Source organism: Bombus fervidus, chromosome 6 (genome assembly GCF_041682495.2).
Source record: "Bombus fervidus isolate BK054 chromosome 6, iyBomFerv1, whole genome shotgun sequence".
Taxonomy (NCBI): domain Eukaryota; kingdom Metazoa; phylum Arthropoda; class Insecta; order Hymenoptera; family Apidae; genus Bombus; species Bombus fervidus.
Window position 1 is genome coordinate 14,381,431 of NC_091522.1, and position 17,098 is coordinate 14,398,528.

A 17,098-nucleotide genomic window follows, 5' to 3' on the forward strand; every position below is an offset into this window, starting at 1 on the left:
TTTTAAAGGGAGAAAAAAATTTTTTACGATTAGGAGAGTGAAGCCAGGATAAGTTTTTTTGAGTTTTAAGAGACCGCTCTATAGTTAATTAGCCTTAATATAAGATATTTACTCCATGATTACTATAATAAATTGTAATTAACAATAAAAATTACTAATCAATGCTTGTGAACTATTACTCCTAAAGCAGTTCAATATCTGTAAATTTAAATATACAAAATTCAAGCAATAGGATACTTCTTAGAATTTACAAGGAATCTATGAAGGTTCATGAATGTATAAAATATATCACTTATAAAGTGAATCTTCATTTACAATTTTTCTTTATTTTAAATATTTCTTAAAATATCACGTACGTATCAGGAATCTTTTTTAAACTTAAAGAATAGAAATATAGTTTTTCAATGCACAAAACTGTATAAAAAAGAATTTATTTTACTTTGGATATAAATGAAAAAGTAATGTATTAATTTCAACTTATTATATAGTCAGATATATACGAAAAATGGAATGCAAAATTGAATCTTAGACATAATCTGTTAAATCTGGAAAATATTGACATCATAATTCTAAATCAGTTCTGCATAGTTTTACATGATATATAACATTATAAAGTTACATAATATATATAGACAATCCTATTCTAATTATACTTTTTCACTTTGTTTTTCAAATACTTTGTAAAATAAATGCAGTCATATTACCAAATGTCTTTAATTTCTTTCATTCATCAAATTTTTAGCTTTTACGTTTTTAACTACATGCCACTTTTTTCACACTTATAAGTCTTACAAGGAAAATTTCACTCCAAGCATTGTTGTTGAGACTTATGTAAAAATTGTAATACACAACTCCACATCTTAATGTGAAAAAATTTACAATTCATCACTTTTCGGCTTAACAGTCTTTCCCTTACGATCAAATCCTTTTAATTCATTGGTCGCGTGCTTAGCGATATACTTGATGAAATCATCAAGCTCCCTGCCACCTTCATATTTTACTGGATTATTCTTGGAGTTTTTGGGCGCCCAATAAAGTGTTGGAAATCCTCGAACTTCGTACGGGGCAGGAACATCATTAGCAGTGGCATCGAACTTCACAATCTCGATATCTTCGGTCGCAAGTTTCTCACCTAATTCATCGTAAATAGGTGCCAGTTTCTTGCAATGACCGCACCAAGGTGCATAAAATTCAATTAATGTATCTTTGTTATTGTTTGTAACAATTTCATCGAAGTTTCGGGCTACTCCAATTTTAACATTTCCAGTGTTATCTTCGGGTATTGGTTCAGATTTTAGATATGGTTCTAGAGTGCCAGCTTCTATATCTTTTAAGAATGCCTCAAATGTATCAACAGAAAATTCATCCTTCATAACGAACTTTTGGTTATTAGCATTTCTTGCTAAAACAACAGGTTTATCACCCTTAACAAAATCAATTCCAAAATCGTTTAATTCGTGCTGGAAGTCGTCTTTGGAAGAAATAGCGAAATTTAACTTAGGGAAGTCCTTAGCAACTTTGATGATTCTATTACGCCAGTAATTTGTACCCTTGGGATTCTTAACATAATCCACTGCATAGTATGCAACAACTAATGGATTCTTAAACTCTCTTTCATTATCCCGGGTACGAACGCCCGCAATACCAAAGCTGGAATACACATTTAATTAAAAAAGATACTTATGATTTAAATATCGTATTAGTAAAACAAATATTCATGAAACTTACTAATTTTTATTAATGAATTCTTGAATGTCACCCATAGACTCTATATATTTTACAGTGTTTGATTCAAATTTGTTCTGCAGAATTTTTGGTCTATATAGAACTATAGCATTCCTAAAAATCAAGAAAATATATTTTATTTTATGTGTAATTTTAGTCTTAAAGTAAATTTATGCCAATGTAAATAAATTACTTATGTCCTTCTTTCTCTAAAAGTGATTTTGCTGTTGTATGTGCAAATCTAACTTTTTCTTTAAGTTTCTTAGAAACAGCATGGAAGGATGTTGCTAAGGCTGAGTCTTCCTTTTCAAAGAAACCTACAATGCTTACTTCATCAGAGTCTAAGAATGATTTCAAACAAGTTTCTCCACTTAATTCTTTAGATGCTGGACCAACTTGTGCCTAGAATACATCACAAGTACTTATATGATATAATTAAATAATTTATATATATCAAAATCCTATTTACCTTCATATACTTGGCAATACCAGCAGCATCTCTAGGTCCATTGTAATCGCTAACAAAATCACCTCTAGAAAAGATTTTCAATGTTGGATAACCACTAACTGAGTATTTGTTGCAGCTATCCTTTCCACTTTCTGTGCAATCTACTTTGGCAAGAGTAATTGGAGGATCATTATCGAAGAGCATTTCAGCAGCTTTTGCATATTCTGGTTTTAATCGTTTGCAATGACCACACCTGAACATTTAGTATTAGCATAGGTAAAAAATTAGTTTCAAGTGTAAAATTAAGCTACTTTTATATTCACAAAAGTTGTGCACGTTAAAACAATAACAGTTCCTTTATATAGAAACAAGAATAAGAATTTCAAATGTAACACATTCTCAACTATTAACATGTCATAAGCCGGTATACTTGAAATTATCGAAATCGAAACTTAGAAAATACTTCCCTTGATCAATTTTCTTATAATTACAGTTGAAACAATAGAACAATATGAAAATAAAATTATTTTTGGTTCTATACAATTATTGTAAAAGAAACTACTTACCATGGTGCATAAAACATAACAAGCGTATTCTCAAGCCGCTCTAATTCATGGCTAAAAGTATCATCGGTAAGTTCCACCACATCTTTTTCTTCAGCCAAGACATTAACGAAGATCAAGGAAAGAAAGGTAAAATACTTGAGCAACATTGTGGACAACAGTACTTGCTTCTAAATCAAATTCGGAACGCAATCTTTCTTCTAAAGGCACTGCCTGTCGAAGACGTGGCTTTTGTTATAAGTTAGGGTAGCCACGCAGTGCTGTCGTGTTCTGATTGGCCGTTGCTTCTGAATGTGTGTGATGTATTTCCTTTACACAAGATCCGACACCTACACACTCGACTAAGCAAGATTCCAAACAACTCTCAGTAACAAAATGTATTTCGTCGACGTTCGCTTTGGTGGGGGAAACTGAAAAAGAAATTATAACAGTATCATTGCAAAGAATTTCTTCCGTCGCGGAATGATCTACTTTAAATATAAACCATGATGTTCAACGTAAATATATTTTAACATTAATACAACCGCTTGAATGTCTCATACATGTCTTATATAATTTAATTATTTATTTAATTTAAGTATAGTAACAATACTGATAATAATCATAACATAATGATATGCAATAATTAAATTTAAAATGAGTTTATTTTGTTGAAATACCACAATACTAATACTAGTACTGGAGTATCGATATTAAAAACTTGATACATATTAACTTTAAATCATGATATTTATCAATTATATATGAAAAATTCGGTTCTAAAGTTAAATACATTGAAAAAATGATAATCTCAGATCCCTCTAGAGTAATCAGCGTGAACTAAGTAGGATCATTGCCCGTGGCTTTTTCAAACAATGGCTGTTGAAACAAGAGTCAAGTTGAAATTTTAAAAAATCGTCTTTCATATTTTACATCACTTAATTTCTTAATTGAAAATTATTTTGTAGTAATACATCTTTCTATCCTTGAAATAATAAAATGTAACAATTTTATTTGTGTATAGTGTATATTGTATATAAAAGTTTATATTTATTCTATGTGAAATAGATAAACAATAAAAATAAATATGTACGTTGATGACAACAAAATATTGATTTTGGGAACATTCGATTTAAAGAGATTATTTGTTTAAATTAAACTAATTTCGAGATACAAAAAATCGATTACAAATGGTGTGAATTAACAAAAAGCTTTTTATCATTACATGTACGCAAAATTCCGAATAAAATGTCGAACTAAAAAAAGACTTGTGCAATAATAAAAATGTAAAGGAATATCTCAGATTACATAATATTGTAATCGTGACAATGTTTAAGCATTTTTAAGCATATTTAAGTATTTTTCATTGATATATTACTTATCAAAACTTATCATTTTACACGGAATTTCCGATAAAATGATTACAAAGTGAAGAATAGATTGTTTTGTCACTTTAGTTATCAATTACTACAAAGCGCGATATTTGTTTATACAATATTAATAGATATTTTGCAATTACAAGACATTGAAAAGTCACTTACATAGTATTATCATATTAACAATAACTATAATTATAATAATGCAAAAAATCTAGCATTTAGAATTTCGGACAACAATAAGAAATGATTCTTAATACAAAAGAGTTTGTTAACATTGTTATGATCGAAGATATACATAATATACATAATATACATAATACATGATCGAAGATATACATAAATATACATAAAAAAGAATGACAAAGTAATATAAAAAGATATCAAGTGTGTTGCTATTGCTATGTTTTCTTAGGATAAAATGATATTTATTGATTTGATTAACGTTAAATAATTAATTATATGTGGAAATGCGTGTATGCATTTGTAGTAGTGCTATGTATGTAACCGCAATAAAGCAAATTTCGGCGCACAAACCTATTGAATATGAATGGAATTATAATAATCCTTTGAACGATAGTGATTGGTTGTTTGCGTGTGTCTAACGTGAACATGAATTTGCAGAATGAAAAGGAAAAGCCTTATGTAACCAAAACGGGGATACGGGGAACAAAAGCATAATTTGGTTAGTTGCAAAGACGCTGTGTTATCTTGTGTTACAAAATATTAGGAAGACGAGAATTTTATTTATCTTTCCTATTTAGCTAACGCTACAGATATCAATTAGCATGCATTATGGTAAGTGTTTGCGACATTATTGCAATAAAATTTAATGTTCTATGCATTCTTCATATGGATATTCAAATATTCATACATTTTATTAAAACTTTTAATACATAATACAAGTAATTAATATAAGTAGAGATCAAATGGAAAGAAAAACTTGAATAGATTTGATATCTTTCTCTATAATACATTATGTTTGCTATTAAATTGAATTGATCGTTAAATACTCTGTGTAAGATTCGTACCTTGTTGATAAATGTTGTGAATGAACTGCTAAATGTTTCCTTACATATCAGTTTTCTCAATTAAGCAATCATACAGTACTGATGTTTATATTCTGGAAAATGAATTGATAACAGTATTTGATAATTAATTCATTTCATTTCAAAATCATAACAAAATTAATGATTTATCACCTAATTGCGCATGACAATTTTTCAAAGATTAATGGAAGTAGTCCTACGCATAACAAATTCGATATCGTCCGATCGCTCGAATCGACCCAATCTTTTTGAGACTGTTAATAAGCGAACTTCGCAAAACTAATACATCAATTGCAAGCATTGCGAGCTGCGAGTTACATAGAAATATAAAGATAGAGTACTCGAATCATATGATACCATGTAAGTGAATGCGATATTGGAGTAGAAAGGGAATGCTGCATAGAGGCCCCTTCTGTCCTCGTCTAATAACGCATACACATTTGTACAGTAGTATGCAGGTAACACCGATTAACGAGTGCTAGTGTGCATACCAGATTAGACAAGGACAGAAGGGGCCTCTATGTAGCGTTCGCTTTTTAATACTGCTTTTTCAGCTCTCACGTACTCTATCTTTATATCTCTATAATTGTAATTATATGTTGTGATAGAGATGACTAGTTTGGGGTTATGACCTAGTTATCTTTAATTGTGACCATAGACTTATACAAATGTAATCACGAGGAAGAAACTCCAGAAGAGGGGGTAAGGCTTTTAACTTTCAGAGGTGTGTTTCATAAATTGGTCGTAACTATAGCGCTGCGGTGGATTTGTTAGACTTTTACATTTAGCACCACCCTTGCGTTTGAAAGTAAAGAAGGTATAAACTAAACCATTTTTCATAACTTCTTTCAGTGTACTTGAAGTAAACATACAGTATTTCATATGTTACGGAAAAATGTTGTTTAAATAAATGTAAATTTACATAATAGGGTAGAGTTTAGTTGTAAACACGATCGTATTGTAGATTGCAAACACAGAGCGCGCTACACGTTAAAGCCTAATCGACTAAAGCGCCTTATTTGAGAAACATCTCCACACACAAGAGCCATACTCACACCAACGGAGTTTTCAGATCTAGTATATGACAATATGACCGTGATTATGACTTCGTAACTTATCCCTACCCTACACCTGCACTAATATGTATATCATGCATTTAATGCCTACCTGTCGGTGTGATAGGTTTTAGGTCTGCTATCCAATTCTTTCATAAAATTGAGTTTATTTGATTATCAATCACAGTATTCAAGTTTCTCTTACCTTGATAATTAAATGTATTAAATTTTTTATATTTCAGTTTGTTCGTCAATATATCCATTACGTCAACGTATATCATTTATCCAGTGTTATAACAGGTAACAAATTTTTGACTTTTGAAATGTCGTATCATCATGACTTGTAGTTTCACTTTTTCTTTCATCGACTTTATTTTCTGCACAACTGACCTCGATACCTTCTTTCTTTAAGCGAAATAATTCTTCTTTATCATTTAAACAATCGCATTTATTACATAATTTTTTAAAATATATATCAATTAACAATAATATGTGTAACCTTTATACCATATGTATTTCGATTTTATATGTTTTAGGCAACTTAAAAAACATGCCCTGTCCATTTTTGACACATCTTTCTGCTAATTACATTCGTAATTATGGAGCTTCTGTAATTATGAACTACCGTCAGCTTTGTCCAGTGATGTCTCAATTTTTTAGCACTCAAGTAGATAGTACTGAGTCTGAACAAATTGAAAAAGCTATAAATAGTCAATGTCCATTTCTTGCTAAAGAACAAAATGCTGTAAAAGTAGCTAGTCCTGTGGTTGAAGAAGATATTATCAATGTATCACCTTTAGAATCAAAGGAAAAAGGAAGTTTTCCATATGAAGAATTTTTTCATGAACAGATTATGAAAAAGAAAAAAGACCATTCTTATAGAGTGTTTAAAAAAGTTAATCGATTAGCAGAAAGTTTCCCAATTGGGATAGAATACTCTTGGGGTGAGAAACCTATCACAGTTTGGTGTTCTAATGATTATTTAGGGATGTCACGACATCCAGCAGTGACAAATTCTGTTCAAGAAGCATTGAATAAATTTGGTGCAGGAGCAGGAGGAACTAGAAATATATCCGGAAATTCCATAGGGCACGAGATCTTAGAAAAAAGACTTGCTTCTTTGCATCAGAAAGAAGCTGGCTTATTATTTACCTCTTGTTTTGTTGCTAATGACTCCACCTTATATACTTTAGCCAAACTTTTACCACATTGTCATATCTTCTCTGATGCTGGAAATCATGCATCTATGATTCAGGGTATAAGAAATAGTGGAGTACCAAAACATATTTTTAGGCACAATGATGTAAAACATCTTGAAGAATTACTTTCCAAAGTAGACAAAACTGTACCAAAAATCGTAGCATTTGAAACAGTACATTCTATGACTGGTGATATATGTCCTTTAGAAGACTTATGTGATATTGCACATAAATATAATGCTTTAACATTTGTTGATGAAGTTCATGCTGTTGGATTGTATGGATATTCAGGTGCTGGCATTGGAGAGAGAGATTGGGTGCTTCATAAAATGGATATTATATCTGGTACCTTGGGAAAAGCTTTTGGCAATATGGGTGGTTACATTGTTGGATCCACTAAATTAATAGATATGATACGAAGTTATGCAGCAGGTTTTATTTTTACAACCTCATTACCACCAACAGTACTATATGGTACCTTAACAGCTGTTGAAATTTTAACTTCTGATGAAGGAAGATCATTAAGGGCTAGTCATCAAAAGAATGTAGCTTATATGAAATCCATTTTAACAGCTGCAGGTCTTCCGTTAGAACAATCACCTTCTCACATTATACCGATAAAAGTAAATTTTCTTTATATTAGGTTTTCTACGCATTATTAATATTATTACATTAAATTACAATTATCTTTCAGATTGGTGATCCATTATTATGTAGTCAATTAGCTGATTTATTAATAAAAGATAAGGGGCATTATGTTCAAGCGATCAATTATCCAACTGTTCCAAAGGGTGAAGAAAAATTAAGACTTGCCCCAACTCCAAAACATACTCTATCTATGATGGATCAGTTTGTAAAAGACATATTACATGTCTTTCATCGGTTGAATATACCGACGGTCGAACATAAGCCAGACAACATTCCATGTGCAATCCGAGTTCATTAACAAATATTAATTTTAAATGAATGAACTATCAAAAATTTGTATAATATAATTTATTTATGTACACAAATTTATATTATGTGAATACTTTTGCTGTTAAACAAGCATCTATTTATGGTGTAATGTTAAAGAAATTTAATCAAAGTTAATTTTATTATATAAAACATTCAATAAAACATTATTTAATGACATAATAGTATTTAATTACTCAGCAATAATCTTGTAATAATAAGATTATATATATATATATAATGCAACAGTTAGTTTTACTTTGGTATGGCATAAAAGGATACGAAATTGTATCCAAGATGAATAGATCAGATTGTATAAGGTTATTAAGTCTACAATCTATACTACATTTTGTCTATGGTTAAATCATATTTCACTAGAAAATTAAATGGCTTCGTTTCCGAAGTAACCAAAAATCCCTTGATCTTTTTCCGGTGTATCATCGTGTTATACGTACAGCAAAATGAAAGCCAAGGGTGAAGTAAGTAAATATTTAAAATTATCTTTAAAAACTAAATTTGCCAATTAAGGAAAATCCTCTTTAATACCTATATTTTGTAAATTGTAATAGTTTATTCAAAATTATAAAAGTAATAATTAGATGACATATTAACAGTGACTTAACCTAACATTTTATTGTCGCTAACACATGTTCAAATATGATTTAAAGCTTTAATAATTTTTATATTTTGTTAAATGGAAGTACAAAATACGGTAGATATCAATGTAGAATAATTTTTATTTTCATCTCCATATACAATATAATTAATGCGAAAAGAAATGTATAAATTGGCTTTAAAGCATTCAATTTAATTTAAACTGAATTAAGAAAAAATAAAGAAACAATGAGATAGGAAATAAGTGTATAGATACTAAACAAAATTGTTTATATATTAGAAATAATCTCTCTGCAATATTCTTTGTACAGTTGAAGGAGTTTGAAGTAATCGGTCGTAAGTTACCGACCGAAAAAGAGACAACTACACCACTGTATAAAATGAGAATATTTGCACCTGATGCTATCGTCGCAAAATCTAGATTTTGGTATTTTTTGCGCCAACTCAAAAAATTTAAGAAATCTACGGGAGAAATTGTTTCTTTGAAACAGGTAATTGTTAAATGTATTAAATACTGATAAAAAGCTTTTATTAAATATTTTATCCGAAATATATTATCTTTCAGATACCAGAAAAATCTCCAGTTAAAATCAAGAATTTTGGAATTTGGTTAAGATATGACTCAAGGTCTGGAACTCATAATATGTATAGAGAATATAGAGATCTCTCTGTCAGTGGTGCTGTAACACAATGTTACAGAGATATGGGAGCTCGTCATCGCGCCCGTGCTCATTCAATTCAGATCATTAAAGTCGAAGTTGTAAAAGCGGCAAACTGTAGAAGACCTCAAGTCAAGCAATTCCATGATTCGAAAATTAAATTCCCATTGCCAAAACGTATTCATCATAGGAATCGTATGCCACTTTTCAGTGTTCGAAAACCACGTACCTATTTCCTTTAAATGTTTTGAATTAAATGATTTGCATATTGACATCAAATATATTACTCTAAATGAAATAAAACATCTATCATAATGCACTACCTTGTCAATTGTTTACCTGAGTTAATACATATATATAACCCCATTTTTATCTTCTAAATAAGTTTCATAATTTTTACAATTTTAAAATTTTATTATAAATAGTTATATAAATTAATCTGATTTTTTACCTTGGTTAAAGTGAATAATGATGTCAAAATTGTTTATATAAACATATTACTACTACAATTACACATATACTTAGTTTGTAATGATTCATAAATGAATCATTACTATTAATTGGATTTGATTTCAATGTTGAAACTTGTATAGATTCTTAACTTTTTTTATCATTTTGATTAAAATAACAAAGCTAATAAATGTAAGTGATAGTTTTATTAAAATAATCCAAGTCCAGTCAATAATTTTATTAAAGCAGTTCAAGAAGGTTATGTAAATAACTCATGTTTGAAGAAGCATATGTAATTTTTTAAGTTCTATTTACATTGTTAAATTTTAAAATTATTCTAAACATCAAAATTGTACAAATAAAAGGCAGAAAATATTCTTCTTCCAAAAATTAATATCAATAGTTCTACTATAGTATTTGTCAAAACAATTATTATTTATTCCTAAATAAAAATGGGACAGTTTCATGGCAGTGGTATGACTACTCGCGTGATGTATGATGAAAAAAGCGATAATGGATTAGTTCTTGGTGGAAAATATTTACCAGAAGAACTATTAGCAGAAATTTTTTGTTATGTTGATTATAAATCATTATTAAATTGTCAATTGGTTTGCAAACTTTGGAAAATTTTAATTCAAACTTACGTTTGGCGTAAAAAAGCAGAAATTTCTTTCGGTCGATCACTTCTTTTGTATAAAGAAGTGCCTTGGCATGTGTATTATTTAATGTGTAAAAAGAAACCTTTTGAAAGAAACTTAGTGAAAAATCATTCTGGAGAATGTGGAAGGCACAAATACTGGAAAATTCTTAGTGAAGGTGGTGATTGTTGGAAAGTAGAAAATCCTCCAGTGGGAGTTATACCTTTGCCAAATAACGAACTTATTTTTGAAGGAAAACAATTCTGTTTTGTTACTTCTTACCGTAGTTGCACTAAAGCACAAATAATTGACCTAGAAGCCGAAGGATTGACACCATATATGCTAGATGAGTTACAGCCTATAATAGTGGTATTACAAAATTTTAATTGTACTTAATGTAAACTTTTGTAGGAAACATATTACCTATATTATTATTTATATTTATGTTTATAGGTGAGTGAGTGGTACAGTTGTCGTTGGGATTGTCCAGCTATATATGAATGTGCTATCAAATTATTAGGGGAAAATAATAGCGTCATAGACCTTTTTCACTTTCGTGATAGTATTGAAGGGGAAAAACAAAATCAGTGGCATCAGGTATATTTTATACATATAATATAGAGATAAAATGTTATAGAAGTAACAAAATACATTTACATTTTACTTCAGATGTCACATGAGTTTAAAAACTATGGACCTGGAGTCAGAAAAATTTCTTTTTATCATGGTGGTGCTGATAAATTATTTTGGGCTGGACACTATGGTAGTAAAATGGCAGGCGCATGTGTATATGTGAAAATTCCTACTTGTCAACTTCACGAAAATGAATAAATCAATATAACACCTCATGTGAACTAATAAAATATAATGCAGAATATGTTATTGAATGAAATTGAAGTAAATTTTTATTAAAAATATTAATCATGTTCATACAATTAGAGACTATTTTCAAAATATTTATATTATTCAAAGTACAATATTTCGTTATAAATATTTGTATATCTTATCATTGAGCTATTAAGAATATTTATTAAACTGTATATAAAAATTACAATGTAATATGAATTTTGAGCATATATAATATATAATGTTGTATAATATAATTATTACAATGATTAACATTTTGTGCAAACTTACACAAATGATATATATGTATATGTAATATCATATTTTATAAATGTTGCATAATTATAAAAAATAAAAGTATTTAATGCTCTATATTTTTTAAAATCTCTTAAGATATATGAATAAAAAACCAATTAAAATACCTAAAGAAAAAAAAATTTGTCTTTTTTAAATCAAATATTTTACATGATAAAATAGTAAAATGTTATTGGTTTTTTTAAATTTTACAAAACGAAGATGTTTTAAAAGAACTAAAACTTATGTTAGCGTGTGTAATGAATGTAATTTAAATGCTATTTCAATTAAATTTTGTGGTGCAGAATCCTGATAACATATATACAACTCCTTTGGATGAGGAGTTGTATATAGTCGACCAACAACCCAATAAGTTAAATTTTCCCATTCAAATAACACTCCATGCTCCTTAACAGCAATTAAACTCTTATTAATAACGGTTTTGTCCACATCTGAGTTTAACATAGTTTTAAATCTTACTGTATTATGTAGCAATTTATGAATAATATGAACACATTTATTAAAATTAATAAGGAAATTAGGATTTTTTGCTAAATGTTCTAGTGGGTTTGAGGATAGAAGAATTCCTTCAATCATATCCAAATGTATATAATGATATAAATAATTCTTATCACCCACTGTCAATACTTTTGGTACTAAATATTCAGCCTGATTTAATAAATTTTCTCTTATATTAGATATGTCCATATTTAACATTCGGCAATCATTCTACAATAATATACCTTATGTGAATTGTCTAAGATAACAGAATAATGGAGAACAAATATTTCAATAAATTTATTATATTGATTACCTTATACACATCAAGATCAGAATCGCTATCATCAGAATATCTTGATCTACTAACAATTTTCTCTCTTGTCGCTCGTCTTCCTAATATAGGCAATGCTTCATCGCTTATTTCACTAATTCCACCAGTTCCTTGACTTAATGAATCCTCTGACGTATGCAAAGAGTATACTAAAGTAGGATAAAATTATATTTTTTAAAAATTTATATTACATGTATATTATATAATACATATCATTGCATGTATACTATATGTATACTACATAATGGAAAATAATAAAAACAAATAATTTTATTTACCTGATCCTAAAATTACAGGACATTCTTCTGTATTACGTTTTTTTAGAATTGAAGGTATTTCTTGAGATCTTTTGTTAATACTTAAAGTATGAGGTGGTTTGACAGATAAATTTTGCACATCTGTTGATTTTATGAGACCTAAAATATTCTCTGCGATGCTAGATGATGGTTTTACAGGCACAGGATCTTCATAAGTTATTATTTCAGGTCTAGTATTTGATGAAATCCATTTAGCTGCTAATGTTGTTACCCCTATTTTTTGTATATGCTTTAAAGTCTCCTGAGCTTCTTCTACATAAAATATATCTGGACCTATAGTTTCGCTGCATCTATAGAAACATTTATAAATGATGCATACAAAAGTTTTAAGAGAATGACTAAGCCAATAAAAAATATAATAGATGCTATAAAAAATTACTTTGCAGTACATCCACCAGATTCTAGAAGAACTGCTAATAAATCATGTCCATAACCAACAACGAGTAAGTACCATTTTCCATTGAGAACAAATGGTTGATTATTTTTGTTTTCTATGTTGTTACGATTACATGAAGAAGGATATACTTTTTTCCAAATAACAAGACTCTTTACAGGTTCGTTATTTATCAAATTTAAAATACTATTTTGCCTAAGATAAGATTCTACTTCAATTAAATCACTGTGTGTTAAATGAGATCCAAGAAGATAATGTTTGTGATAAATACAACTACCCAAAATTGTATACAACCTTTGACAGTCCATAGGATCTTCATTCTAAAAGTATAATATTATTTTTCATCATTATTTATTTTCTCTTATTATTTTATTATACAATACATACCCAATCTCTGTAATCCATGGCTTCCATTTCACTTAAAGCTGCATCAATTTGAATTTGTGCATCTCTTGATAACTCTATAAAATTTGCAACTGAAAAGGTGCTTGTAAATTTGTAACTTTCCATACTTTCAATATCATTATGAATCTCCATACATGAAGTGGTTAATCCTGCATTGTTTGCATAACTCTTTATGTCTAACAATCGTTCAATAATTAAAATAAAGAAATGATCTAAAGAAGAATGAGTTTCTTCAAGTGTGAAACATTTTTTCAGTGACTGATATGCAAATTCTAATGTTCTCACTATATCACATGATAAATTGACAGCTTCTTCAAGGCTACAACTAGAAATATTAAAGACAATTTAAACCGAAAACATATGTATATTTATATTCATTTATTGTTATATAAATTATAGTTTACCATTTTTTTGGTAATGCCATTAAAAATAGTTCATCATTTCGGGGCGTATATACAACATGAATTTCCTCTTCTGCTATCTGTATTGTTGTACTATAAAAGTTGTACTATAAAATGTGATTGCATATATGTTATAAAGATTATGTATTTATATGGAGTAATAAAACTATTCAATTATACCTTGTAGGTTGTAGGCCTCCAATTCCTGGTAGTAAATGATTAAGGGTTATAAAAGCTCCTCTTGCTGTGCACAAAATAGAATGCATATTTTTGCTTTCGGATCGAGGAAATGCATATAAAACACCTTGTAGTTCAGGTCCCACTTCTGAAAGTTCTGTGGTTTGTAGATATAATACACCAAGTGGATAATCTACTATTGAATGCATTAAATCTTTACTTTCCTCCTTATTCAACAGTCTTTGTACCAATACAGATTGCTAATAACAGAAGACATCATGCTTTCAGTTCTATAAATTCTCTAAATTATATATATATTATTTAAAATTGTAATTACTTTAGGACAGTTTAATCCAGACAATGTTGCTGTAACATCAACACCTGCAACTCTTTGTAATTCTAATGTTACCTAAACAAAAAATGAAAATTGATTATGATAAAGTATTTTATATTTTCACAAGATAATAACAATATAAATTTATGATATGTACTAAATTTTAATTCTTACATTTGTTGAAACAGTTATTTCAGATAATATGTGATCCAAATTTTGATATGTAACATTATTTGAATTCACACTTCGTAGCCAATCTCCAATTTTAATATTTTTATTTTTCATTGCTTCTCCATCTGGTATAAATCCAGCAACCATGATACGTGTTTTGTCTGAAAAGACACCTGGGATAATTCCAAAATATGCTTCACACAATGTGGCTCTTCTTCCCAGTTTATGTCGTCTATCTGGATCAACCCATAGTATAACTTCACGAATTTCACCTGCCTACAAAATTCACAAAATAAATTTTTATATAAAGTATATTGTTATTATTATTGGGAATGTTCAAATTTTAATTGCAATCGTTTACTTGAAAATCTCTAAAAGTGACTTCTTTAATTGTAGTTCCATCTTTTCCCGAATTTCCAATATTGTTTACTGTGATATTGAAATTGCCTTTTTTATTCCTTGTACTCAAACGTTTACTCTCCTTACGTCTTATAAGTCGCATAAGTTTTCCAGCTCTAGTACTACGTCGTCGTATCAATTCTGGCTGAGAATCAAGTTTTGTTTCATTGAATGAAAATTGTTCATCATTTATATTGTCTATTAGAGATTCTATATAAATCAATTCTCCGTTAGGGTTAATTTCTGATTCCCATTCTGCTGTGGAACTACATATAACAATTTATAACAATTGTAAAATTGTATAATAGTAGTATATTCTAATAATATAAAAACGACTAAAAAGTTAATTACCTATCTGTATCTGAATAATATGAACCAGTACTTGATCCACTATCACTTGCCCACCAATCATGTTCATTATCATCTTTCACATTTTCTGAAGAAAATATTTGATCAATATATTTACATTGTGATTTCATTGACACATTCTTAGAATTTCCTTCATCCATTTCTTTTAAAACCAATTATGAATTCTCTCTGTTTAAACAATAGCTTATATACTATATTTAAATTTATTTGATAAAAAAAGAGATTATATTAACGATTTAATATTAAGTTTTAAAGAGAAGGTATCTAAACTATCGCTATATTCTATTTTAACACAAACTACCTATGTCTTGTTTAATTAAATCATTTTCCTGAAGAAATGATTTGTAAAGTTTAATGTCGGCGTCGGCACTCGAAAGGTGGGGAGATTTACTACACTTTCATCTTTAGCTAGCAGTAGAAAGAATTTAGGAAGTACATAATGTGAGAATAAATTAAACAAAAGAGTTTATTATTTACTATATTTTTCTTTTTGCCAATTTTTTAGTCTAATTAAAAAGAATCAAAATTTCAATAATGTTATGCATTTCATTTGATGTCAAATGTTTTTACAAAAACAGCATACAAATTAAAAGAACCGTGCTAACACGGTTGGCTGGAACTGGGTTGGGGCTGGAGTTTTGGATTCGTAACTCATAACCGAGCAGCTCTTACTCTTCAATTCTCGGCCCTTCCCCGCAGTTTGAATCCGAGTTCCGGTCGATTTTTAGCTGGCACCTCTGCAACTCCATTTCTTCATAGTTGTATTGTGCTTATTTTTAACGCGGTTTCTGATGATTCGGAAGCCACCTAGAACTATAAATCAACCAAAGACAAAGAAAAAGGTAAAAAGATGTCAAAAGGAAGAAGAGATGCCAAAAGATAAAGGCAAGAAGTTCTTTTCAATGTTATGCTTTTTTCAATTACTGACCTGAGAAAAGAAAAAGAAACTAAACTAAATCTCTAATTTAAAAATATTTCGATACTTATTTCAGATACTCAATGTTTCAAATATACTTTGGCTTTATTTCAGTTTAAAGAACACTAAATTATTGACTTTTATTTATATATTATTAGTTTTCAATGCACAAAATCCAAAAATGCAAGTCTTAATTTTAAGAATCTACAGCTCCAAAGTTATATATATGTAAAATTGAACTTTTTAGCGTATTTTACACCTTACTTTGACGCCATTTTGATTTCTATCCATGATTCGTCTAAATAGTGGAGTCGTTGTCTATACATAAGTGCACGTGGGTAACAACCATTTTGCGACGGGATTTTAAGTTATGAATATTGACTTTTTATTTTAAATATATTAATAAAAAAATAAATAATATAAAAAATTATATCACTAATTTTCACATTTATTAAAATACGAGTCATTAGTCATTTATTTGATTAAGAAGTAATATATAGAAGTAAATTACTTCGCCTGTTAGTATAAAAATA

At 28.9% G+C, this 17,098-nt stretch overlaps 5 protein-coding genes across 7 annotated transcripts; 3 read left to right on the top strand and 2 right to left on the bottom strand.

The window, feature by feature from the left end:
* Positions 1-537: 537 nt before the first annotated feature.
* Positions 538-5,442, bottom strand: Erp60 (disulfide-isomerase A3). Its single transcript, XM_072005372.1, has 7 exons — positions 5,294-5,442; positions 5,123-5,214; positions 2,740-3,146; positions 2,195-2,426; positions 1,919-2,127; positions 1,729-1,839; positions 538-1,650 (listed from the first exon to the last, which is right to left on the bottom strand). The coding sequence occupies exons 3-7, from the start codon at positions 2,883-2,885 to the stop codon at positions 876-878; spliced, it is 1,473 nt and encodes a 490-aa protein (XP_071861473.1). The 5' UTR covers positions 2,886-3,146; positions 5,123-5,214; positions 5,294-5,442; the 3' UTR covers positions 538-875.
* Alas (5-aminolevulinate synthase) lies at positions 4,705-8,531 on the top strand. The gene is made up of 4 exons (XM_072005367.1): positions 4,705-4,889; positions 6,438-6,495; positions 6,732-8,017; positions 8,089-8,531. The coding sequence occupies exons 1-4, from the start codon at positions 4,887-4,889 to the stop codon at positions 8,338-8,340; spliced, it is 1,599 nt and encodes a 532-aa protein (XP_071861468.1). The 5' UTR covers positions 4,705-4,886; the 3' UTR covers positions 8,341-8,531.
* Positions 8,532-8,667: 136 nt separating this feature from the next.
* Rpl18a (ribosomal protein L18A) lies at positions 8,668-9,925 on the top strand. Its single transcript, XM_072005416.1, has 3 exons — positions 8,668-8,827; positions 9,275-9,454; positions 9,529-9,925. The coding sequence occupies exons 1-3, from the start codon at positions 8,810-8,812 to the stop codon at positions 9,862-9,864; spliced, it is 534 nt and encodes a 177-aa protein (XP_071861517.1). The 5' UTR covers positions 8,668-8,809; the 3' UTR covers positions 9,865-9,925.
* A 184-nt stretch (positions 9,926-10,109) lies between these two features.
* LOC139988234 (F-box only protein 44) lies at positions 10,110-11,928 on the top strand. The gene is made up of 3 exons (XM_072005397.1): positions 10,110-11,079; positions 11,164-11,307; positions 11,380-11,928. The coding sequence occupies exons 1-3, from the start codon at positions 10,525-10,527 to the stop codon at positions 11,539-11,541; spliced, it is 861 nt and encodes a 286-aa protein (XP_071861498.1). The 5' UTR covers positions 10,110-10,524; the 3' UTR covers positions 11,542-11,928.
* In (inturned planar cell polarity protein) lies at positions 11,590-17,093 on the bottom strand. Of its 3 annotated transcripts, XM_072005344.1 has the most exons (13): positions 16,825-17,093; positions 15,951-16,462; positions 15,632-15,817; positions 15,243-15,546; positions 14,885-15,157; positions 14,714-14,785; positions 14,380-14,636; positions 14,203-14,292; positions 13,781-14,123; positions 13,379-13,713; positions 12,961-13,289; positions 12,665-12,831; positions 11,590-12,579 (listed from the first exon to the last, which is right to left on the bottom strand). In XM_072005344.1, exons 3-13 carry the CDS (start codon positions 15,787-15,789, stop codon positions 12,094-12,096), a joined length of 2,814 nt encoding a protein of 937 aa, XP_071861445.1. In that variant the 5' UTR covers positions 15,790-15,817; positions 15,951-16,462; positions 16,825-17,093; the 3' UTR covers positions 11,590-12,093. The 3 variants fall into 3 exon arrangements, with proteins under 3 accessions (XP_071861445.1, XP_071861446.1, XP_071861447.1); XM_072005345.1 differs by having other exon boundaries at positions 15,632-16,462; positions 16,830-17,093; XM_072005346.1 differs by lacking the exon at positions 16,825-17,093 and adding an exon at positions 16,578-16,800 and having other exon boundaries at positions 15,632-16,462.
* Positions 17,094-17,098: the final 5 nt, after the last annotated feature.